The sequence below is a fragment of the Suricata suricatta genome, chromosome 9, assembly GCF_006229205.1.
Source record: "Suricata suricatta isolate VVHF042 chromosome 9, meerkat_22Aug2017_6uvM2_HiC, whole genome shotgun sequence".
In the NCBI taxonomy this organism is placed as follows: domain Eukaryota; kingdom Metazoa; phylum Chordata; class Mammalia; order Carnivora; family Herpestidae; genus Suricata; species Suricata suricatta.
The window spans coordinates 108,559,659-108,586,359 of record NC_043708.1 but is presented as its reverse complement, the minus strand read 5'-3'; the positions used below and the strand labels follow the sequence as shown (position 1 = coordinate 108,586,359).

The 26,701-nt window shown below is 38.0% G+C and overlaps 2 protein-coding genes across 3 annotated transcripts in view; one reads left to right on the top strand and one right to left on the bottom strand.

Annotated features, from left to right (window-relative positions):
* Positions 1-241: 241 nt before the first annotated feature.
* SENP8 (SUMO peptidase family member, NEDD8 specific) lies at positions 242-15,354 on the bottom strand. 2 transcript variants are annotated; one of them, XM_029951347.1, is made up of 3 exons: positions 15,186-15,354; positions 9,019-9,062; positions 242-1,997 (listed from the first exon to the last, which is right to left on the bottom strand). In XM_029951347.1, the coding sequence occupies exon 3, from the start codon at positions 1,959-1,961 to the stop codon at positions 1,323-1,325; it is 639 nt and encodes a 212-aa protein (XP_029807207.1). In that variant the 5' UTR covers positions 1,962-1,997; positions 9,019-9,062; positions 15,186-15,354; the 3' UTR covers positions 242-1,322. The 2 variants fall into 2 exon arrangements, with proteins under 2 accessions (XP_029807207.1, XP_029807206.1); XM_029951346.1 differs by lacking the exon at positions 9,019-9,062.
* Positions 15,355-15,594: 240 nt separating this feature from the next.
* Positions 15,595-26,701, top strand: part of MYO9A (myosin IXA) — a 269,955-nt gene continuing 258,848 nt past the window's right edge. Inside the window, exon 1 of the mRNA XM_029952268.1 lies at positions 15,595-15,961. The gene's annotated coding sequence lies outside the window, so the exon portion shown is untranslated. The remainder of the gene's footprint in view (positions 15,962-26,701) is intronic.

Below are 26,701 nucleotides of genomic sequence, written 5' to 3'. Positions count from 1 at the left end.
AACTAAGTTACTGCCTTTGTGGTTCCTGAGTGGTGAGATTATTTTGGGCTGTGAGGGCTGGGGGCAAGGTTAGGTTGGGGAGGGAGGTGAAATAAATTTCACAGCTGAAACTAATCTTTGGTTTTCAAGTCTCATAAGCCCTGCAATCTAATTCTCGTTAGGAATAGAATTGATATGTGTACCCAACAACATATCTGGTTGTTAATTGTTTGAAATAACTCGGAAAAATCACATACATGACTTAGGAGGGATAGAATTTCTTTTTATTCTTAGTTCCATATTTTAAAAGTTACATCGTCTGCGTTTTGAGTAAGTGACAGGGTTGAGAAAGGTCACTTTTTCTGCTTTATAATCACAAAAAACAAGCCAACTTTTAGTTTGCGAGTTTCAGATATAATAATAGTCCCGAAATCACTATGGTATAACTGAAAACAATTCTGCCAGATAATGGATAGAGAGGAAAGGAAAAACTATGACTATTAGAAAACAGCAATATTTCTTAGAAATAACAGGCAACCTTGGGAAGTTATCAGCTATGCGTTTTCAAACCACAGAACTTTGGATATAAAAGGAAGAAGTGTGTACATGGCTAACAGAAGGTGAAGAAAAGCTGTAATCAATGCAGAATAGCAAGTCGACCCATACAGTGAGCAAACAGCCATTTATTTTAATGAAGTTAAAGATTCCCCTTTCTTAAAGCATTCCAGGAATCGAGTGGGGAAAGATGGGCTAACATCATCTTTATCAAATATCTGCAAAGGTTACAAAGATGGGCAGGAAAGCCTCTGCATGGTGAATGGAAGAGATAGCACAGAATTGAGTAACTGAGTCTCATAATATTTAGATCTTGAATTAGGTTAGAGCTTGACCTGCTTTTAGCCAGTTGATCTCTTTAAATATGTAGGACTGTGCAGTAAGTTTTTGGTTCGTCTTTAATGTTCTTCTCACATTACTCTGGATATGACATATACTTGGTTTCCTTTAACATTACTCTGGAATGACATATCGCTGTGTTTCCTTTGAATAAGCCAATAAGAATAAGGGAGACAAACAGAGACTTAATAAATGTTAAGACAGTGTGGTTTTAAGGTTTTGATGCATAACCTCAAGATATTTTCACAGAGCATATTGCTCTCAAGTTAGGGTTAAAGTGAAACGTTCCATGTGGATAATTGCAGAGGATGACACTCTTCCAGGGAAAAATAAGAAAAATGAGCTTCCCTCTACCAGGCATCTTCCTTCAGGCACTGAGATTACAGCCATCCAATAAATGGGATGGGCAGAAAGAGGAGACTTCAAAAGCCGCAAACATTCTTTGATAGCTAATTTTTGGCAAGTCTGGCAATGAGATCTTTCCATTCTCCTCTTTTCTTTGTGATGTATGTAGGAGTGAGTAGCTGCAATAGTGATTCTGGTCGTTGCCTGAAGAAATTCTGACACAAGGCCTCAGTGTTACATATCACATACATCCCACAGTCATAGCTGTTTTGTTGAGCAGGGGCTTTCTCTTCCACAAACGCCAGTTTGTTGCCTTTTCTGCCTAAGAAAGTCTCCAGTTTCTCTGCTACCTGCTTTGCATGGACTGAGTTGCTTCTGCTATGGGAATCATAATGAAAAAAGCTATTTTCATCCTGGACATAAACCAACAAACTCCAATGGGTTCCCCCAGCTGCCTCATTGGAATTATCATTGATGGCTAAAAATACAACTCTCTTGTTGGGGAGGTCCAAGGGTTCAAGGAACAAGGCAATCTCTGCTTTGTTGCTAGTACACTTGATGAACTGGGTAACTTCTGGACTGATGAAGCAGACATGGTCAGAGCAGTCATGAAACTGACTGTTGGCAAAGTACTCAAAGGCAAATCCAATAATATGGTCATTGAGCCAGCTTGGAGGATCCAACAGCGAGACATCTGACTGCCGTAGTAGACTGTCCATGTAACTCAAGACCACAGGGTCCATCTTGTGCTGACCAGGGCTGGTCAGAAATTCCAGTAGCTGAAGGAGAGGCAGAAGATAACATTTTACTGCTGAATATGATACCTTGCTGTAAAATGGGGATCATAAATAGCTACTTTTACCATTTTTTTAAAGATTAAATATAATTGTTAAGTTTTTAGCAATAATGACTGACTAAGAGTAAACAAACATTCAAGAGACTCTAGCTTCTGGGTTGTATGTTAACAATTAGTTAAAATGAAAACTTTGGAAATTTTTTATGCTGAAACAGTAAGCATAAATTTTTATCTTCCTCTTTAAATGCAGAGATTGGTTCAAATGTAACAAACATTTTTCAAACTTCCTAGCATTAACCATATATTTGGTCCTTAAAGGAATATGCATGATAACAATGACAAATTATTTTTACATTAAAGTGAATGTTCAAAGAGTCTAAAGAGAAATGTTGCTTATTAGTAGGGAAAACAGTTTCCATCTTAACATTTATTTTCAAGAGATAAGATAAAAATATTGCTTCCTCATTCCATAATGGAAAGTGACAGTAATTAGAGTTATGGTTAAAGGAACTATGGGGCGCTCAGATGGCTCAGTAGGTTAAGTGTCCAACTTCAGCTCAGGTCATGGTCTCACAGTTCCTGGGTTCTAGCCCCACGTCGGGCTCTGTGCTGACAGCTCAAAGCCTGGAGCCTGCTTCAGATTCTGTGTCTCCCTCTCTCTGTCTGCCCTTTCCCTGCTTGTGCTTTCTCTCTCTCAAAAAAAAAAAAAAAAAAAAACTTAAAAAAATAAATGAAAGGAACTACAATTTCAAGAACAGAAGATCATGACAGTAGAACAAATGAAAATCATTCCTGATTCTGCCCAGCTGTGAGCCTGAATGATCTAGTATTCCTCATCCATTTCTCATATTTAACCTCCAGGGGTAAGATAAAGACTATGTAATATTTATAAGTTAGAAATTTTTATCATTGAAAGGTAGTAAGGCACAGGAATCAGGAGCCTTGGATCTAGCCCTACTTTTATCACAAAATTTAAATGATTTTGTCCTTGCTTTTGTTGTCTGTATAAAGGGTATATATCTGCTTACATGCCTCAGTAAGTTCCAGAAATGCCAAATCATTTTACTTGAAGGTATTAAAAGAACATAAAATCCTGTATCAATAGCATTTATATTATTAATTAATTAAGTAGATCGGAAAATCTACATAGTGCCCCACACCAGTGAAAGCAAGTGAAGATTGGAAGCAAACTTCTCTTCATATTATCTTGTCCAAACAAAAGCATGACTAACTTAGAGTACAGCAAGACAGTATAAGATTAATACGCTCATGATAACTGAAGGTAAGGTGCTAACGAAGACAAGACGTCTGATAAGTGTGGAAGGTAACATAATATTTGAGCCAGAGAGAGTTAACTGCTGTGCAATGACCTGGCAGCATTAAAACAGCAATAAATGGTCACATGCATGGTGAGAGTGTAAAACAAAGCATATTATAAGAAAATAATATCATTTCTGTGAAAGACTGGGGTAGAATAATCAATTAAATCAATTCTGGCCATTGGACCGGGTATTTTACCATTTGATTACACTACTAAAATACTAAAATTTTGTGGCACAGCCATTTTTCTGTAATCAAAACTCTGCAGAAACCTATAAGAAAAAATATACCCCTCAAGAAAAAGACCCTAAAGTAAATGAGGTAATTAAGAAGTACCAAAGATGGTTTTATGTGCATCGAGTATATAACCTGAAGTATTTCAGAAACAATATAAGGCTGTTTATGAGAAATATATATACACACATACATACTAATATACATATACAAAATAAGATGGCATGAAAAAATCTTAAGATTTTTTTCTTAAAAATATTTTTTTAATGTTTATTTATTTTTGAGATAGAGAGACAGAGTGTAAATGGGGGAGGGGTAGAGAAGGAGACACAGAATCCAAAGCAGGTTCCAGGCTCCGAGTTGTCAGCACTGAGCTGGATGTGGGGCTCAAACCCACGAACCATGAGATCATGCCCTGAGTTGAAGTTGGATGTTTAACTGAGTGAGTCACCCAGAAAATCTTAAGATTTTCTTAAGAAAAGAGAATAACTTCAGGAGAGACATAAACTGGAGCCTAGTACAAAGTTTAATGAGGCACAGAGCACAGTTGCTATGGGTGGGCCAAATTTGGCTCTAAGGTTTTTGGCAGCTAACCAGAGAATATTAAGTTAAACATTCACAATGTCTGTAAGGTAAAAACAAAGCAATTGCTCAGGAGAGGTAAAAACCATTCTTTGTATTAAGGTTAGACAGTTTTATTTCAAGAAATTTTCCTAACAGACATGGTATATCATAATGAATAATGTCCTGCAATATTCTTATGATAGATGAAGCAGTTTCTTGTAATTTGCCAGTCTGATGGCAAATGAATAAATAGCAGTCTAGTGAAAACAAGTCTATGGAGGCTAGGTGCTCAGCTCACTGCTGATCTGACCTAAGAGTAAATTAATATGAAAATGGAATGACTGGAAAATGGAATGACTGCTTGTGCATCAGGAAAAACTCCCTCAATCTCTTCCTCCTGCTCTCAATGAACACTATGTAGTGGTGAGTACCAGAGTGTACTTCCTGGCAAATACCTGGAGACCTACTCTCTACACTGAAATCAGACCTACATCTTAATAGCCAAGCCAACTAGGGACAGGATCCTACAAAGAGAAGAGTGCCTGAAAAGACAGGCATCTCACCTTGGAAGGAGTGATGTAAGTGGCCAAGATTTTCTTCAAAAAATATTTTTTAAGGGCTTCTTTAAAAATTTTTTAATGTTTATTATTTATTTTTGAGAGAGATAGAGAGACAGAGCACAAATGGAGGAGGGGCAGAGAGAGAAGGAGACATAGAATCAGAAGCAGGCTCCAGGCTCTGAGCTGTCAGCACAGAGCCTGATGCGGGGCTTGAATCCATGAACTGTGAGATCCTGACCTGAGCCAAAGTCAGACATTTAATCGACTGAGCCACCAGCCACCCCAAGAAAATAGTTTTAGTGTTCTGTTTGATTTTGAAAACATCCAACATATAGACAATGGGTCAATCAAGGATCTAGCTGTATTCCATCTAGCATGATAGCAACAGTTTCACCTCAACAATTCTATAACATTTTTTTAATGCTTTTTATTTATTTTTGAGAGACAGAGTGAGCAGGGAAGGGTCAGAGAGAGACAGAGACACAGAATTTGAAGCAGGCTCCAGGCTCTGAGCTAGCTGTCAGCACAGAGCCTGACGCGGGGCTCAAACCCACGAACCGTGAAATCATGACCTGAGCTGAAGCCGGACACTTAACCAACTGAGCCACCCAGGCACCCCTCACCTCAACAATTCTAAAGCAAATGGAATTGAACCAGCCATTGGCCAAATATTTGTTATACAAGAAAAACTCTAAACTTCACATCTGAAGACTTGAATTTTAGATTCAGTTCTGTTACTCATTGGCCGTATGATCATAAACTATTCAATTTATTTAAGCCTCAGTATCCTCTTCTGTAAAGTGAGGATATTAATACATGACCTTTATCCTACAGTATTTGTCATTCTATAATGAAGAAACATTGGTAACTAAGATTTTAAAAAACATAAGTAGTATTTCCAGACATCTGCTGTGTCAGGAAATTTATATCCCAATAACAGATAACTGAGATGTATTTCATTTAACAAATGTTTACTGAGTGTTTCCTCTGTGCTAGGGGTTGAAAATAGAGAATGGGAATGAAATAGTCATAGTTTCTACCCTGACTGAGCTTAAGCCTATTATGTTATAATGAACACAGAGTGAATATACAATTCTTTTACTCAATAAACACCTACTGAGTACCTAATATTAGCTGCTGTGGAAGAAATCAAGATGTATAAGATGGCTTATAGTCAATAAGATCAGAAACCCACAAGGGACAGAAATAAAATGTATGGGAAGTCAGAAGAGGGAACAATCACTCCTGGGTAAGAGGGTGAAAGGGAAACAGACCTAAGATCAGGAAAGAATTCAAGGAAACAGTGGCCTAAAAGCTGGCTCTTGAAAGGCAGGTAGAGTTCGATGCATGGAGAACAGCTTTAAGAAGGTAAGAGAGGCAAGGGAAGTGCCTGTAGAGGCTCAGTCCAGTCTGGCCGGAATGAAGTAGGAATCTGTACCCCTACAGGTGAAGGTCCAAGGAAGAGTGTTAGAAGCTAAATGGCAAAAGACTGAAGTCCAGGTGAAAGGCTTTGGAATTTATACTGGAAAAAATGGGAATCCATTAATTCAGCCATAGTACATAGGATTAATTGGTAGGGAGAGCAACTGGAGGAAGCGATCAAGTAGATTTTTACTGAAAGTGAAGGTAGGAGGAAGTGACCTAAATCAGGGGAAATGGTAGTAGAAATGGGGAGGCAAGAAGGAAGGGTATTGTAGACAGAGGCTAAATAAGTGATCAGAGAACAGTGGGTAAGAGAATCATTAGGAAATCGTCTGTGGGTTTTAGATGGGGTGACCAAAAGGATGATGATCCCATTACTAATGGGGTAGGGATAAAGGAGGCAGGCAGGGATCCAGCAAAAGAACCAAGAACCATCTAGAATCATCTTAGGGATATTTTTTTTCTGTACAGTGAGCACTGTGTTTGACACATCTGAGATACAATAACTGCTTGCCACATGAATGAAACATTTCATAAAGAATCAGAAAATATAAAATGGGGAAAAAAGAGAAATAAGGCCTTTTAAGATGTTTGCATTGTCTGTAATATCTTCTTTTCTGCTTTGGTTTTGTGTTTTGTCTTTTCTCCTCTTTTACTTAATAATAAGAAGACCTGTGTACTTGGCCTTGGTGGATGGTAATGGAGACTGGAGAGTGAACTGGGAAGACAATAACCTCCTCATAGTTCTATTTGTAAAGTCCTACAAAATATATTATAGTTCTATGTTTCGGGGCTAGGAAGCTTTGGGTCCAGCCTCTGACTTTGCCACTTGCCTATCTATGTGAATCTGGGCAAGTTATTTATTCTCTTTCTGGGCCTCATTTTCCTATCTGTAAAATGAGATAATAAAATACCTGTCTCATACGATTCTTACACAAAATAAAAACATGAGTGAAAACACTCAGCATGTCATTTGACATATATAGCAGGTTCTCAAAAAGAGTTTTCTTCCCTGCTCCGTGTATTTAGGGTGATAATACTGGGCCTTGGAAATTTCTTGAAAATAAAGCACATTTGTGTTTTTTATAAGGCCACATAGTCATAAGGGATAGATTTAGCTAGGGCATGACTCTATGCTCTGCTTTACTTTTGGCAGAAGAAGGGTGAATGCTAACTCCAGAGAAAATTGTTCTCTCGACCTGAGTGGGGCAATGATGTTAATATATTGTCAATATACACAAACCCTACAATAACAGTTAATTACATTTTCCAACTTCTGTAGCTAAATGAAGCTACATTGAATTCATAGTATAGAATAATTCCTAAAGTCTTAATTTTAGCAAAAGGAAGATACTTTTTCATATTAATCCTTAAAACATATATTACTAGAATATTTATTATAAAAAAAGGTTATTACGTAAAAGGTAATAAAAACTACCTTAAAGAGAAAATCTACAATTCAACAGAAGCCAATCTGATTGCCTGCTGATATAAGTAAGGGAAGAAGCTGCTGGTTCAGTAAAAAACCACTAGGTTGGGAGTCGGTTTCAATGAGCAATGTTCTAAAGCAGTGCTGTTCAACAGTACTTTGATGACTACGACAATGTCCAATACAGTCGTCACTTGCCACATGTGGCAACTGAGCACTTGAAATGTTCCACATAGGACTGTGGAAATGAATATTTAATTTTAATTAATTTAAACTTAAATATCTACATGTGGCTATTGGTTAGTATTTTGACAGCACAGTCCTCAGATTTCATTGGGATTTCTTGAAAGATAGAAATAAGATTATATGGTTAAATAAGTTAGAGAAATGCTGCATCCTAAAACAATTTATTGAGGGTTCATAATGCACACAATCATGTTAGAGGCTAGCTAGAAGTTCTGTAATAAGGAAACGTAAATTTTCTTGATCTCATTTTTTTCCCCAAACTCATTTGACCATGAGACACTTTTTTTAAAACATAATATCTATCAACATCTTATTGGCTGTGTAGTAAAGTTTGGGATATACTTGCTGAGTTATTTAATAAATGGCAGTGAGGCAACCTGTTGATCATTTGATAAAAAACAAAAAGAAAAACAAAAGAAGTTAGATCTCTACCTCATAGCTTATATCAAATCATATTTTAGGTGGAGTAAAACTTAAATATTAAGAAAAGAAAAAGATTAGAAGAAAATGGAGCTAAATATAGTTACGTGACTGGCCAATAAACACATGAAAAGATACTCAACACTTTACTAGTAATCAAAGGAAATCAAGGTAAACAAGATTTCATTATTCACCTATCAGATTAGCAAAGATGAGGAAAACTGATAATAACTAGCATTGCTGAGAGACCATGGGAAAACAGGCATTTTCATTGTTGATAGGAGTATAAACAAATGCAAGCTTTTTGAAGGGTAATTTGCCATTATCTTTTAACTCTTAAGAAATGTCTACGTGAAGGTATTACACTTTCAGAAATTTATCTTAAGGGAAATATTAAGAATGTGTGCAAAAATTTAAGAAGGATGGTTCTTCACAGCAATATTTATAACAGAAAAACTGAAACAATCTGAAAGTTCAAAAGAGGGCTTATATATTTAAATAATACATTTTCATACAATGAAATATTTTCAGTCATTAAAAAATAAGGTTGTAGATACAAATTTATTGACATGAAAAGATGTTTATGATATGCTATGAAAAAGGTTTATATAAAAATTTATACAAGAAAAATATACACAAAATAATCAAGAATGATAGCCAAAGTTTAAATATAGTTTAAAAAAGAGAATTATTAATACTGTTTGCTTTACATTTTTCCCCTTTCTTTTTATAATGAGCATATAACCAATAAATACAGCTATTTCTATTCAGGAAAAAAAAGATATACCATCTCCCACTCTTAAACTGACCTAAAATATGTCTGTTTTTTCAACTCATTGGTCTCTTCTGTCCTCTGGAAAAAAAGAAAAAACAAAACAGAGAAAGTCTAATCTCTCTTCTATAAACCTTCAGATACAAAGATGTAAAATTAATTTGTTTACTAAAATTAGATTATGTTCAACTTCTAATGTATGATTTCATTTGTAATTTCACAAAAAGAATCAAATCCAAAGATCAAATGTGCTTTTCATGGCAGCATAAGCAGAAATATTTTCAGGAAGGGAGTTCAAACTTTTTTTTTTGGTTTCAATTTCCCCCTATTAAATGTTTCCTTTTAATGCTAGCCAAAACCTAAAGAATTGTATAAAGTGGAATGTAAAAATTACCATCAAGATTTATACATCCCTCTTGAGGGCAAAGATTATTAGATTTTACTCATCCTTGTTTCTCTAGAGCTTGACAAACTGGAGAAAATTTAATAAATTTTTTTTAAAGTAAAAAAATTTTTTCCTGAATAAAATACAGAAGTAAAACACATTTTGAAAAACTTCTCCTAAAACACAAAATTGTTATAAATAGGAAGATTTATCAATTTTATAAGTTATTTATAGACTGAACAATATTCTTCTTGAGATCAATATTTTACAAATAGAGGAATTCAGCGCTCAAAGTAGAAAAACCTCTGGTATGATGATGCCTATTAACTCTGCTACCATAATCCTTAACTTTTAAGTATTTTAAGTATAAATTCCATTTGGTCCCGCCTTGGGTCAGGAAGATAAACTAGATGATTTTCTAGAATTTCTTCTAGCACCAAGGTTCTCTATTTACTGCTCTGTAACGAGGCATGGTATCAATGGCTAAGATGTCATTGACCATGAAAATAATTTTATTTTCAGTCTATTGTTTCTAACTCAAAGGTTCCATTTATTATTGTACCATAGTTTTTTTTCCTTACTATACACTTGACATAAAAATCAGCCTTTCCTCAAACTGTGTTTTGCTTAAAAGCTTTTGAGAAATGACTTTATAGAATAGCAAAATTTGAAATATCTGGGGTTGTAAAGACAGCGTGTAGGGAGGCCAATAGGTTTAATGAGAGGTTTGAGTAAGATAACATTTTATGAAGGAGTGGACAGAATTTTATTTTATCTATGTATAAACAAATTAAAGGTAATAAGGTATGATCAAGCTGAAGTTATAATCTGCCTGATTTCATAAATAACCACTGTGTTCAGCACACAATAGCTATATGCAAACACAGTTTGAAAGAGTATGGAAAACTCATCACATTTTAATCTTATTTGTCCTGTAGATTTCAAAGCCTGGTAAATTATTTTTTTCATAGGTAGTTAAGAGGTAAATTCTTATCACAAACTCCTAATTAATGGATTTCAAAAATGAGCTTGGCAAATAGTAGGGCTCAATACATTAAAAAAATTTTTTTTTATATATTTATTTTCAGAGAGACAGAGTCACAGCAAGTTGGGGAGGGGCAGAGAGGGGGAGAGAGAGAAAGAATCCCAAGCAGGCTCCACACTGCCAGTGCAGACCCTGACTCAGGGCTGGAACCCATTAGGCGGAGAGATCATGACCTGACCCAAAACCTAGAGTCAGTCTGGTTAACTGACTGAGCTACCCAGGTGCCCTGGGGCTCAATAAATATTTAGTGAATGAATGAAAAAAATAATGAATTTATGTTTTACTGTATTGTGCTGATAGGAAAGCAAGATCTGAAGGGACCCAATTATACACAGAGAGTTTTCTGTCTTAGAAATTTGTCTTTAAATGTCAATTAACACAAATATTTGTGAGTTACCTAACCAAATTTGAATTGTATATTATTAAGTAGGGCTAAACATGTCCAGCAACTATTTATTTTAGCTGCTAATATAAAGTGCCAAATTGCTACAACAAATAGTAGTGAGAAAATTAGAGCCAACTAAGGCCAGAAATTCCCAGGCTATTGCTTTGAGGGAGGACTTGAACCCACCACTCTACTCTGAGAGTATTTATTTATTCACTGGACATAAGGGAAGGAAGTCCTCAAGTTTTTTAACCTGTAATCTAGATGCTCAAAAATAATAATTGTAAATGGGACAATTTTTTTCAGTGTCAGGACTGTGTTTTGATGCTTTCATAACAGATAAAGGTGTGGAAAGGGTAGCCATTTAATCGGAAGCCAGAGAAAGGAAATTTCTGAGATCTTTTGTAATAAAAATTCTTAAAAAGCTTCAGAAATTTCAAGTATTCTCTCTGCTTTCAGATAGACCTGTTCCTTTAAAAAGGAGGCAGGTCAGCCTCTATACAAACTTGATTTTCAGTCTGTTAAACCATATCACTATCCAAATTTCTTCAAAAGTTACATGGACAAAATCAATATAGGCTAGTCATGCTGAAGAAAGTAGTCTCTCAGAGAATCTGGTTCAGAAAGTTAACTTTACATTCCCTATTTGGATTAGTAATATTTGGATCCCATAATTAATTTTTTGAATATGTTTGAAAAAACACACGAGTTGGGAACTAGCTGGAATTTGGGTAGTAAATTTTGCATAGTTTGGTACTGATCAGTTTCTTTAAAAAATTTTTTTTGGTTAACATGCATTTATTATTGAGAAACAGAGAGAGACAGAGCAGAGCATGAGCATGGGAGGGGCAGAGAGAGTGGGAGACACAGTATCTGAAGCAGGTTCCAGGCTCTGAGCTGTCAGCACAGAGTCCGATGCGGGACTTGAACCCACATACTGTGAGATCATGACCTGAGCTGAAGTTGGATACTCAACCGATTGAGCCACCCAGGCACACCAAATACTGATTAGTTTCTAGAGAGACAGGTTATCTGGGCTTTGAGAACTTCCTTCTTGTTTGCTAATGCATTTTACTCATCCAAGAGGTTTAAGGGATTGACAAGGAGAGAGAAATATTGACCTTAAAAAGTCAGAAAGGTAGGACTTATACATGTAGATGGACTTTAACTAAGAAAGGCCTTAGCAACACCTGGGAACCTATATCTTTGGTAAAGCCACTGGCTATCAGAAGTACTAACATTATCACTTACAATACAAAAGAATGGGCTAGACTCTTGACCTGTAAAATGCTAATGGACCTCTACACTGGTGAGGACATCTCTGTAGAAGGGCATGTAATTCAGTTCAATCTATGTTTCTTTAGACTGGTCAGTCACACTGGGGAAACAAAGTAACTTAGCAGACCCTTTAGAGATCACTTTACAGTAAAATTTATTTAAAATTACTTATTTATGGGGTGCCTGGGTGGCTCAGTTGGTTAAGCATCCGGCTTCGGCTCAGGTCATGGTCTCATGGTTTGTGGGTTTGAGTCCCGCGTCGGGCTCTGTGCTGACAGCTCAGAGCCTGGAGCCTATTTCGGATTCTGTCTCCCTCTCTCTCTTCCCCTCCCTTGTTCCCACTCTGTCTCTCTCTGTCTCAAAAATAAATAAACACTAAAAAAATAAAAAAATTACTTATTTATTTATTCCTATCTTCTCTTTTGACAATCCAACCTACCCATTACTTCTAATTTTCCAAAGAGAACTCTAATTACATTATTCTACTCCAAAAATATTAACATCTCTCCATTATCTACCAATTTAAGTACAATTATACCTTGGCATTCAATGATTTCCACATCATTCATATCTTTTCCAATTAATTTCCTAGTACTGCTCCTACATACCTAGGCACAAGCTCAGTACTCCAGCAGGCCCAAATTATTAGGCAACAGAGGATTAGTACTGGTTGCTGCCTCTACTGTATAGGAGGAGAAGAAAGTAGCCAGCTCCCTTACTTCCACAGACAGGCTGGGAAATGAACACTACTCTAGTACTTTTCTGAAACAGAGAAGTGATTTGTCATTCTCTTGCTTAAAACTATTACAGTCAGCTTTTTATAAATCTAGGGTTCATGGGCCAGGATGCGCTAGAATTAGGGTTCCATGAACTTGGACTGGGAAAAAAAATGCTTTCTTGTTTTTTAGCAATCTCTAGCTGAAATTTACCATTTTCTTCACTAAGTATAGGCAATAATCCACAGTAGTATTAGCAGCCCCCATGTCTTTGTCACCAATAGAAATATATTTTCATATCACATTGAAGTTACTATAGGTATCTCAAAATACAATTTATACTCATCACTACCTTGAAATTATGTAATTAGACCTGCTGCCAGATGTTATTTAATGCATAAAGAAGCACAAATATAACTACATCATACAGTTGTTTTAATATTTTTAAAACTTTTGATAAAATTGATTTTGTTGTATGCATTTTATTTTATATATTTAAAAACCTTATTCTGAGATAGAGTTCATAGTCCAGGCTGCCAAAGAAGTCCCCTGGTGTAAAAAAAGTTAATAGGTATCGAATTATACCGATTAATTGCTTATAGTAGATTATCTAAACACTTTAGCATGGAATTCAAGGCTCTTCAAAATCTATTCACACCTACTTCACCGTCTTTATCTCTGCCCCACCCCTACTTTCCATATTAAGTCCCAGTCATACTAGACAACAGTAACTGTCTCTTGTTTGGAGGCAGATAGACAGGTTTTTGAATTAGCCCTGGTTAAAAGACAGTAGCCATGCACTCACTGGCTTTGGCATTGCCTTATAAAGACCTCTCTGCTTGCCGAGTGAATTGCTTGTTTTGGAGGTTTGTTTTCCCTAATATGATATATGAGGTCTTAATAGGGCTATATCTTAACTATCTTTACATCTCATTCCTAACTTAAATGATGATGGAGTGAATGAATAATAAAAGACAGATTCTAAATTGGCAAGGCACTGTATGCAGTAATCTCCAAGGGGGTAAAGTTAGTCTTTGAATCTCAAATTGCTTAGCTCTGACCTTTGGGGACAGAAATAAAGATTACTCTTGATTCAGCCCTAAGGTTGGATCCCTAGTTGATAAACGTTGGAGAGTGGGGAAGGGGAGAGAGAGGAAGAGAGCCTTAACTGAAGTGGACTTCATTGAGGGATGTAACTGTGTTGAAGGCAAAGATGACATCGTTTTTCCCATTTCCCAGAGTGGTTATCGAAAACTTCCATCACTCTGCTCAAGCTTCTCATTCCATCCCCAACTCGTTCTCATCCAACAACTCCCATCTTAATGTTTCAGAGCCAATGCCATCAACTTCTTGCCCCTCCTTACTTCCTGTTCTTTCCTTTGGTGGTTCTCAACCCTCAGCGTTAGTCACCTCTGGAACTTCAAAAAAAAAAAAAATACTGATGCCTGGGCCCTAGCCCCACAGTTTATTTAATTGGTCTTGAATGGAGCAATAGCATTTTTTGTTTTTGTTTTTTTAAACTTCTAAGGTTATTCTAACGTGCATACAAGTAGTGCATACATGTAACGTGCATACAACTAGTGAGTTCCACTAGTGTTCCTGAGGCTATCAATCAGCCATTCTTATTCATGAATTGTCCACTTCTGGGTTCCACGGTACTGGACCACTTATACGCCTGTCTCCCACCTTTAAAGAAAACATTCTTGCGCCCCATATTCTAGCCCCTCATCTCTCTCACGATCTTTTACTATGATGCTTCCTTAAAGGGTAATCTACATCTACGGCTTCCACCTGCTAGATGCTATTCCTCTTTTTACTCTTAACGGCCAGTACTATGATTGGCTTTTGTGTCCGTTATTCTCTGCTTCTGTCTTCTCTCATATTTCTCTGACCAGCTACTGCTCACTAGCCTTTTAACACAAGAGTGGCCAAAAGGTCACCTTGGAAAAGGTTTCCCCAAGTCCTTCCACACAATCAGGGGCCCCTTTTCTATGCTCGAAGAGGACCCTGTGGGTTTTTTTTTTCCATTATAATTTTACTTTATTACCACTGCGGATTCTCTCAAAGTCTCCCATGTAACACAGCACTTCAGAAAGCTGAAAACTGTTTCATTTGCTTCTGACTTTCTGGAGTCTAAAGCACCAGAGAGCACTCAGTGAAAAGCCTGAGAAATGAATGGAAAAGTGAGACTAGGAAACGGGAGGTCGGGGGCGGGGAAACGCGAGAGGAGAGGGCGTGTGTGTGGGAAGGGGCGGGGGCGAAGAGGGGCGGCGCTGAGAATCCTGCGCCAGAACTGGGGAGGGGGCAAGGACACGCTTAGTCGGCTAGGGCCGCAAAGCAGCTGCCTGACGGGACAGACCGCCTGACCAACCGAACTGGGGAGGCGGCTTCTTACCTGCCTCGGGCCTCACCAACCCCAACCAGCCTTCAGGCACCTCAGTATTGGCCGGAAAGCGAGAGCTACAGTCGCAAACCCAGAGTTTTCTACCCCAACCTTGCGACATTCCTCTCTAGCGCAGTGAGAATCTGAAGCAGGGTTCCGAGCTCTGCCGTAAGTTGAGGAAGAAAAGTTTGGGCGGGGCCGCCTGGGGCAGACGAACGGGGCGTGCCCGCGCAAGCGCCTGCGGTTCTCTCCGGCCGCGTCACGTGCGGGGGCAGGGCCGGCAGGCTGGCCGGCTCTGGCAGGCTGTAGGGGGCGTGGGAGGTAAGTGCGCGCGCGCCTGCTCCTTTGCAGCCGAGGAGTCGCGCGGGGCGGGGCCGCGTGCGCGGGGTCGGGGGCGCGCGGGCCTGAGCGGACTAGGGACGAGGCTGCGGTTGGCGGTGGCTGAGGAGAGTACCGCAAGGACTGTGAGAGGAGGCGGAGGAGGCACCCGCGGCGCCGGCAGAGGCGGCGACAGCGGTCGAGGCGGCGGTCCAACGCGTGCTCTCTGGGCGGGGTGCGGCGGGGGATGTGCCTGCCCGGGCCGGGCGGAGTCTCTCTGACAGGGCGGGGGATGCGCGGCGGCCGCTCTCCCGGACCCTGAGGCAGCTGGGCCCACCCTCCCGGAACCGTTCGACCCTCGGTGGCCTCAGCCTCTTCTGTCTCCGGCAGCCTGACTCTGGGGCCGCGGGTGGGAGGTGGCTTTTCCTGAAGAGGAGGGGGCTGCAGTGGCCACCGCGGCGGAGCCCGAGGTAAGACCCGCCCAAGCCGCCCAGAGGCCCAGCCGCCCGGCCCGGCCCACGTCTTGGTCTCGTTCTTTGGCTCCTGCGGGCCGCCCCGCCCCGCCCCAGCGGAGACGCCCCGTGAGCGGTCTGCCCGGGAGCCTCCCAGACACCCGATCGCTGCGCCGGGTCCCCGGTAGACCCCACCCATCGTAACTTCCATTGGTCAGACCCCATTCCGGCCCGCCAGCCCCCCGGCAGTTCTGTCACGGCCCCCCATCCCCAGCACAGCCCGTTAGAACCCCCTTCGGACTCTTTCTTCTTAGGACTCCTCGTGGAGCCTGCCGACTCCGTTACGGCCTCCCGTAAGCTGACCCGGTCACAGTTCCTCTGAGACCCAGGCGCGGCCGACCCTTAACCCTGCTAACCCTGCCGACCTCGCAGCCCATCCCCTGCCCGCGGACCCTTCCCTGCTCGCTTCCAGTCACCCCTACCCTCCTCGCCTTTTGGATAGTCTGTTTCTTGATGCTCTCTCCTCCCAGTGGATCTGGTGTCAGCCCCTCTGTAGACACCATCAGACAGTCTCTCCCCCAGTCTTTCTCTCAGGCAGACCTTGTTATCTTTCTCTTCTTTGGCTGAAAGGGTTTTGCGTTTAAATCCTGAAGGGGGGTTTGCTTACCTACTGTAGCCACCCCCCACCCCCCCGGTGGGATTTAAGGGGACCAACTGACACCCAAAGGAGGCAGGGACTGGGAAGAGTGCAGGAAGCCCAAGGCAGGGTGTGTGCGCTAATATAAGGTCATACGGCCTTTTTCCTATCTTGTCCCTTCTGTGGAACGTGTGAGGTAGTCCAGATCTGACATTTAGGGCCTCTGTAAGAATTAAATCACGTTACACTAAGGGATATGACTGTGTCTCCCTGTAGTATCACTTGCTTCCTTCCCTTTCCTGAAGATTTTTGCCCCCCACTCCGTTTTTGTCTGTTTTTGAGTGATAGGATTGTTTTTTTAATGCATATTTTGAATTTGCTGGAAAAATAAGACTTGTAGCTTTCCTTAATCCCTGAAGACTTTAATGTCGATTTAGTAATAATTTTCTGCTACCTAATGCTGTTTCTTTACTAAGGAGCAAGTACGGTTATCGTGCAATGTTGACTGGTGTCATTACCAACAGCCTTCTCAGCAGTAGTGAAAAAAGGAATAAAATTCTTGTTTGTGGAAGTTGAGTTGAGTTTGTGGAAGTTCCTGAGTTGTCAAGAAGGAAATGTAATGATACATTAAATGATCAGTACCTCGTTTTAGTATAGGGATGAAGTATAGTGAAGTTTTTGTAGTTAGTACTTAAAAATTTTTTTTTGTGTCTGTGAAACTGAGGAGGAAGAAAATAATATTAGAATTATAGGTAATAACTAGATATAGTATACAAGTCAGAAGGTTCTAAAGAGTATGCAGTAAAAAGTTTCTCTTCCCCCTTTATTCTCCAGCCACCTGTTTTTACTTTTTAGAGGCAACCACTATTTCCATCTTTATGTGGGTCCTTCCTGTGATTTTTAAAATTTATATTCTCAAATATATTCTTAAAATGCACCACAGACGAATGCTTGCATACTGTACACTCTATACCTTTCCCCTGCCCCTCACTCAATAGTAGAGCCTAGAGCTCATTCATTGAGAGTACATATGGAAATGCCATTCATGGGCTGGATAGTATTCTCTTTTTATGATCTTGAGATTATTTTTAGTCTTTGCTTTTACAAACAATGCTGTTTGCTTTTATTTTAAATGTATTAGCTGTTACATGTATGTTGTAAATAATTATCAGGATTAAAAAAAATTTCCTGGTGACTCCTTTGTATTGAACCTATAAAAAAGGATATAACTAAAGTTCTTAATAAACCTCTGAGCTTTCATGGAGTGACTCATTAGCTTTGATGGTGATTATAATATTTCTCAAATAAGTTATTGAAAGATATGAAGTAGGGGACTGAAATGATCAGATTTGCATTTTTAAAAGGTCACTGGCTGCAGTGAGGAGGGTGGATTAAAGGGTAGTTTAAGGCTAAGGGCAAAAATATAGGCAAATGATAGTGAGTCTGGATTTAGGTATTGGTAGTAGACAGGACTTGGTAGTTTCTTTGGATTTGGGATTAGGGAGAAGGTTCATGGAAGATTTAAGTTTTTTACTTGTGCCTTTCATTGAAGTGGGAATTGATAGGAGGAAAGGGATTTTTATTTTTGTCAAAAAAGAATTTATTTGTGACAGGTTGGATTTGGGTGATTATACTTCTGTCAGATGTTGATGGCCAGGAGGCAGCTGGATTTGTGTCTTAAGCTCATTTTCAAATTCTGGACTGATAGTAAAGGATTTGGGGGGCAAAAGGTGTAAACAAGAAGAGAAAAGATGATAGGACAGAAATTCAACATTTACATTACAGGTAGAGTTGAATGTCTAAAGCTAGTAAAGTAAGTGATTAATATTTTTAAAGTTTACTTATTTTTGAGAGAGAGAGAGCCCACAAGCAAGGGAGAAACAGAGAGAGAGACAGACAGACAGACAGACAGACAGACAAAGAATCTGAAGCAGGCTCCAGGCTCTGAATTGTCAGCACAGAGGCTGATGCTGGTCCAGCTTGAACTCATGAACTGTGTGAGATCATGACCTGAGCCAAAGTTGGACACTCAACTGACTTGAGTCACCCACGTGCCCCAAGTGATTAAATTCTTAATAAAATCTTATTATGGTTTAAGTTCAATAGTGAGGTTCACTGTCTAATATGATTTAATAGTTTTTCCCCTTAGTTTATGTTAGTGTCATATAGTTTATGAGGGAAATGGGAGTAACATTAGATTTTTTAAAAAAAGTAAAACCTTAGTAGAAATTACTACTATAAACTCATCTTTTCTAATCATTGAGTTTTACTATTGTAGAGGTTTGTTCAGTCTTTTATGTAGAGAAGAGTTGGATGTTTGAAAATACGGTTTACCAAGAATATTAAATTTCTTAGTTTGCATGATTTTTTAGTTATATTAGCTTAATTTAAATATTAGTCAAAAAATTTGAGTCATGTTTTAAAATCTAATATCAACTTTTGTTTTAAAAGGTTTGTTCATTTTTGAGAGAGACAGTGATTGTGAGTGGGGGAGGGGCAAAGAGAAAGAGAGACAGAATTATAAGCAGGCTCTAGGCTCTGAGCTGTCAGTACAGAGCTCCAGGTGGGGTTTGAACCCATGAACTATGAGATCATGACCTGAGCTGAAGTCGGACAGACACTCAACCAACTGAGCCATCTATGCACTCTGACTTTATGTATTTCTAAGTCTAGAGCTGCTGTATAGATCTCTGACCTTTCCCTATGAATCACTGCCAATGGACATATCTACTTGGATTCACATTTCACAAGCACTTCAAATGTATGCAAAATAAAACTCTTCTCTGCTTTTCTTCCTTCTAAAAAGGAGGGGTAGAGGGAGACAAACTTCAACAAAATTTTTTTATTTTCTATCTTGATAAATCGGACCACTCTCTCCTCCAGAAGTCTTCAGGAACTTGTGAATCATCGTCGGTACCTTATTACCAGCGTCACTAAGTCCTCCACGTTCTCCCTCATGATATTTCAGATTGTTATTTTTGTTGTTTCTATTTTATTTTAACCAAAAATGTCTCATGCTCCTGTAATGCTTTCTTAAAAAAATTTTTTTATGTGTATTTATTTTTGAGAGAGTGAGACAGAGTGTGAGTGGGGGAGGGGCAGAGAGAGAAGGAGACAGAATCCAAAGCAGGCTCCAGGCTCTGAGCAGGCATTCAGCACAGAGCCTGATGCGGGGCTCGAACCCAGGAACCGTGAGATCATGACCTGAGCCGAAGTTGAACACTTAACCAGCTGAGCTACCCAGGCGCCCCCTGTAATGCTTTCTAAGTGGTCTTGTTGCTTTCTCTTTTCTGCCTCTTGTTTTGACCTACCCTCCAGTTCATTCTCTGCACTGCTGCCAGATTAGGTGTTCTAAAATACTCTTTTAGGCTGTTTTCATTTGCAAAGAAGAGACTCAAGTCACAGTAAGTAGCGGAGTGCTATTTAAAAGGAAACATACAGAAGGGAACCTAGGAAAAGTTAAACAACTTGGTCTCAAGAAGAACAGGAGTTTAACAAATAAAGCTAGAGGCAGGAAAATACAGATTTCACTCTAGTGCTCTATGGTTAATGTGTCTTAGCTATTTAGATTACTATTTCTCTATTTTTTTCTTTCCAGTTTTTCCTCCTCTATCTCACAGCTTCCCTTTATTCCTAACTTCTGCCTCCTTATAACTACTGTGTCATTCCTGTGCCAGCATTTTAACTTGAGCTATTTGTTAACTTCTTCCTTTTCCCTAGAATTTTCTGGTTTGAATTTCTAAGAAACAATCTATTGGGCTCAGCTCATTTTCTCATGGGTTGCTAGTAAGCTTGGGTACTTTGGTCATGTGATCACTCCTGGCCATTTAGTGTTGGCCATGTGTTTCTTTGTGCATGTGGGGCAGGATCATAATGGTGAAAAGCATGGGGCCTAATTTCTCACAAAATGGGATTACAAGCATGGCAGACACTATAGTTGACATTTATAGTACAAATACCAACCTGATCATGTCCTTTCCTATTGAAAGATCTTCAGTGTCCAGGATAAAGCTTAACTGTAGCATAGCATGTATGTGAGATTCTTTATGACCTGTCACTTTTCTAGGCTTACCTCCCATGCTCTCTTAAATTCTTTGATCCACCCTTATTGAACTTAGGCTTCTGTTCAGATAAGGTGCTTTTTCTCTTGTCTTTGCATCTCTCTTCCTTTTATGTCTTTCCCTTCACCCATTTTTTGCTTGGCTAATTCCTATTTGACCGTCAGGATTCACTTCAGGTATATCTTCAGGAAGCTTTCTTTTACTTCTTTTAGGTTGAGTAAGATGCTGCTCCTGTGTGCTCCTGTGTAGTGCTTGCTTTTATCATAGCTCTCAAATGAAATTCCTAATTACTTGTCTATTTTCTTCACTGGGCTTTAACTTCTTTTTTATCCCTACTATATAGGTAGGAAGGCTTTTAGATTGGGGATTAAAAAAAAAAAGTGTGTGTGTGTGTATTTATTTTTTAAAAATAAATTATAAAGTATATGAAGAAGTACACAGATCCTAAGTGAATTTCCCTGAGTAGGCACACCAGTGTAATGAGCACCCATAGTAAGATGCCGAATATCTCTACAACTCCGTAAACCACCTTATTTAATTTTAAGTGGGAAAACTCTTTTAATGTACAGATTTTCTACATATTTTTTGTGTATCTTTAGACATATAAGAGACATAGGTATTGGGATTGTGATCCTATAGAAAGAACAAACATAATTTGTTATATTACAGAAATGTAATTTTTCATATTTATATGCAACAAATTTAAAATCACATTCTACTAATATTCTAATATTCAGTTGTGGGATATTCATATTTAAGTAAATTTTATTTATAAGTTTAATAGTATTTCAGAGTGGCAGAAAATGGTATCATAGATCAAAGAATATTTATTGAAAATAGCCTATTAATTTTGAATGGTGAACTTGCTGAAGATGTGTATAGTAAACATGTAAAGCACTTTCCAAATGGTGTTTAGCCTCTGAGTTTTAATGTGAATTATGTTGTTAGCATATTTCGGCAGTGGGGTCATCCAGCGGGCAACTGGAGTGTAATTTTACATGTACAGTGAGGAAAGTACTAGCTGTCCTATGTCATAGACAGCTGGCTTGCTAAATTTTTTTTTTTTTACAACCAGTAGTAATTTTAGAGTGTATTTTTTCTTTTTGTCAGTTTTGATTTTTCTTTGACATTATGTAGCTCTTTGAATATGAAGGTATTCTTTTAAACATACTGTTTTCTTAGATGGGGTTTTCTATCTGTAAATATTAAGTCCATTAAGACCAATTAAGTGGAAAGAATATGGACTTTCAAACCTGGATTTCCAATGACCTCAATTCAGTTTCCAGCCTCATCGTTTATAAGCTGTCATTTATAGGCAAGTCACTTAACATTTCTGAGCTTTAAGAATGTTCATCTCTCAAATTGGAAATAATTTACTTGACACAAGATTATCATTAGAGTTAAAAAAAAAACTTTGTGTAAAACACTAGACATATAGTTGATATACAACAAGTTTTCCTTTTCTCCTGCATATATGCCTATTTCTTGTTATATTTAAGTATGAGGTCACGAATTTAAAGAATTTCATTGTGTGGCATTCAGAATTAAATGGCTAATTGAAGTTTGCTGCTAATAGCAGTAAAACTTAGATAGCTAGCTGTCTTTCAACTATGATCATATTTTTGAATTCAAGAAATTTCAAAGAAATGCTTTTCTTGATTTCTTACTATATGTTTAATGGATGTTAGAATGTATTTTAATTCAGTGTATTATGATACCTAAGAAAATGTTCTGTTTGCCAATGACAAACATTCCTTAAATCATTGACAGATTGTAGTACTATTGCTGTTTGTAATGTGTAAGTATTTGTTTGAAATCTGTTTACTGATATTGATCAGATGATAGTGGGGCTGAGTAATCTCTGGATTTTTTTCTTAAAAAAGTTTTTTTAATGTTTATATTTGAGAGCGAGAGCGCAGAGCCCCACTAGTGGGGGAGGGGCAGAGAGAGACTCGAGAGACATGGAGAGACAGAATCTGGAGCAGGCTCCAGACTCTGAGCTCTCAGCACAGAGCCATTGGGAGACTTGAACTCATGAACGATGAGATCATCATCTCAGCTGGAGTCAGTCCTGAGCCACCCAGGTGCCCTTCCCCCCTTTTTTAAATATAAGGGAGATAGTTCTTCAGATGACTATATGGATATGTGTTTATAAATGACTTTTAGATGGTATTTTTTCCTTACTTTCTTTTGAAACTCTACCTTGTTTTGATTCTCTTCCAACCTCTCCCCTCTTTTTTAAATAATAAAAAACTTAGAAAATATTGAAAAATTAAATGATTAGAACAAAGAGCATTCATATGTCTGCCATCTAGATTCAAGTTATCAATGGCCATCTGTATTTACTTTATTGTTCTTTATACATATGTACATGTGTATACTTCTACTGAACTTTTTGAAAGCTATTGACTATTATGATGTTTACCTCAAAATACTTCAGCATATATCTCCTGAGAAAATAGATATTCTTGGGGTGCCTGGCTGGCACTGTTGGAAGAGCATGTGATTTTTGATCTCTGGGTTGAGAGTGCCATGTTGGGTGTAGAGATTACTTAGATAAAACTTAAAAAAAAAAAGATAATAGATATTCTTCACGTCACCACAGTGCCATTACCAACACCTAGAAGAATAAGCTATTTTCTAATAGCATTTAATATTTAGTCTATATTTAAATTATTCCCATTTGTTCCATAAAATGGTTTATTCAAACCAGAATTCAGTCAAGATTTTTGCATTGCATTTGATTATCTTTTTAATCTCTTTTAATCTAGAAAAGTTCCTTCCTCCACTCTTCTTTCTCGTGATAATTGACATTTTTTGTAGAATGGCCTGTTTTCTAGAGTTAATCTAATTGTCTCTTTGTGCTTTTAATGTATTCCTTTTTCATTGTATATCTTGTAAACTGGAAGTTATATTTTAAAGGCTTGAGTAGATGTATGTTAAAAAAGTTTTGGCAGGGTGCCTGGGTGGCTCAATTGCTTAAGCATCCGGCTTTGGCTCAGGTCATGATCTCGCAGTATGTGGGTTCAGGCCCCGTGTCAGGCTCTGTGCTGACAGCAAGCTCAGAGCCTGGAGCCTGCTTGAGATTCTGTGTCTCCCTCTCTCTGCCCCTTCCCTGCTAATGCTATGTCTGTCTCAAAAATAAATAAAACATTAAAAAAATTAAAAAAGTTTTGGCAAGAATACTTCATAGATGATATTCTATTTCATGTTACGTATTATGGGAGGTACATAATGTCACTATTAGTGATATAAGTATTATGAAGTTTAAGGTTGATGTTTGTTGACTCTCCACTGTAGAAGTGTAATTTTCTTGCTATGATCAAGTACAGTACTCTGGGGGTGATACTGTGGTACCATAAAAAATTCCATTATTCAGTATCCTTTACCTAATAATTTTAGCATCCTTTGTTGAACCTTAGGCAATTCAGTTATTTAACTGGAAGTTGAAAATCAGTGATTTTTCTAATTCTGTAATTCTTTAACACTTATTGCTATTATTCTGTAGTTAACAAGAGCTTTATAACCTTCCATCAATTGGGAGTGAACTATAGTTCTACCTAAAGGGCAGAGTAAATAAATGCTTAATTCTTTCTCATCTCATTTTCAGAGTGAAGAGTTGGTCTTTTAGTTAATTACAATGATGACAAACGAGTATGATCGTTTGGACTTTTCTTTGTTGTATTATAATAAGTTACAGACATTGTTCTTTTTGGTGTTCACATGTTCTCAAATAATGGCATTGGAAGCCCCTCCAAGTATGCCTCTCCAAGAATACCCCTCAGTTCTTTTTGCATAAATGCATTATTAGTCATTGAGTGAGTCCTTACTTTTCACTATAAGATACCTTGGCTCCATGGACTTTTCCTGCCTTAGGCTGCAATCAGCAATTTCTCTAAGATGCTCTGTCTCCTTATAGTGGAGGATGATATTTAGAAACCAGTCTACATATGCTCCTTTTTATGGGGCTGTCACTACTAGGCCTTGCCTTGTTTGGAGGGGAAAGAAAGCATGAGGTCATATTGATAACTCTAATTCAAATTTATAATGTCGTAGGGTTTCTTTCTTCATCTTTTTTTAAAGTTTAATCTCTTTTACATTGAAAATCTTGGTTTTTCTTAACCTTTATGTATATGTATATATTTAAAGTGCACCTTAAGTAGTTTAAAGATAAATAAATCTCAGTGAAGTTTAAGATTTTTTGCATTTCATTTTGTCCTTAGAATGTATCCCAATAAGGATATACTTATTGTTAGTACTGTATTTAAAAGTCACTTGAAATCATGATTTTCTCGTGTGATTGTTACCAATTTGATAGATATATATTTGTTTTTCATTTTAAGGTTTGCTTCCTCTGGTTTTTTTTTTAGTGTTAATCTTTGAATATATGTAACATATTGTTCAAAAGGAGAAATCAAATGAAAAGTCATATATAGAAATCTAATTTTATTCCTGTCTCTCCTATTCTGTTTCCTCCTTGCTCCTGTAAAGGTAACCTTTTTGTGAGTTTTTGATCAGTCATTCCAGTAATTTTTCTCTTTCAAAAAATAAGATGTATGTGTGTATTCTCCCTTCATATGCCAAAGGGGTATATGTGTGTGCATTTGTGCATTGTTGTTTGTATCTATATACTGTTCTGTGGCTTTTTTCCCCCCTCCACTTAATATATTCTGGAGCGCTCTCCATATTGGTACATTCAGATCTTTCTCATGGAGACATAATATTCTGCTCTGCTGATATACCATAATTTTATTAATGAATCTGGATCTGATGGATATTTGTGTTTAATTTCTTGGACTTTGAATAAGTAATATATATGGAATAAATTAATTAAAAAATAAAGTTTCTTCCCCAAGTAATTGAGAAGGAGTTGATTTGTTTCAGAGAGCCTACAGTTTGAGTGGGCTTTGTTGTGTTTTGTTGTTGTTGTTAAGAGAATTTCAGGATAAGTAGATATATTTTGGGACATAGTACACTTTCTTCCCCTTGTGTATTAGGTCATTGGTATCACTGTTAACCTGCTTTTACTGTTGTATGATACCAGGGTCAGACAAGAGATGATTTACTTGCTTTTTCTCCTGCTGTGTCTTGGCTTCTTTTAAAGCATTGGAACTAAAAACCTGATGTTCTGGGAGTTTTCATCTAAGCATAACTCAAGTTTGTCTTTACCGTTTTTTTCTACAACTTCCCCCTCCCTAACTTTAGCATTTCTTCTTCTTTTCTGTCTTAAATCTCTCAGGTTGGGATTCCAAGCATTTCATGACAGTTGCTTATAGTCTGACGTATAGTAGGATGTATATTCTGAGTATAAATAAAGAGGAAGGGATCAAGAATACCAAAGGGAGAGGGAAGGGCACCTATTAGGACAGAAGGAATTCAAGCGCTGGGACTTGAGAACTGGAAATTGGGAGTTAGGGAACCTAACCATTTAGGTCTAAATTTTCTTTTACTCCAGTGCTTGAAAGTAATTTGTTTCATTTAATGTTTTTTTTTTTTTAATTGAAGGATAGTTAATATACAATGTTATGTTAGTTTCATGTGTACAGCATAGGGGATCCACAGTTCTATACAGTTACCCATTAGGCAGTGCTCACCATGGTGAGTGTATTTACCATCTGAATGTTTCAATTACTGAACAAAAATTTTGAGTACCATAAACAACTTTGGAGGATACCAAAAATAATATAATTATAGTAGCCTTTTTTTTGAATGCACACTAGGTACCAGACTTACATAGGTTGCTTTATTGTTCTTAAAAATTTTTTTAATGTTTTATTTATTTTTGAGAGAGAGAGACAGAGAGAGAGAGCGAGCATGCACACGGGGGAGGGGCAGAGAGAGGGAGACAGAATCTGAAGCAGAATCCAGTCTCTGAGCTGTCAGCACAGAGCCCTGTGTGGGGCTGGAACTCAGGAGCAGTGAGATCATGACCTGAGCCGAAGTAAGGTGCTTAACGTACTGAGCCACCCAGGTACTCTGCACCCTATAAGTTGCTTTATTGTATTAAATTACTACAGCAGTGGTATGTAGTTGTTACTTTCTCTTTTATTCATATATACA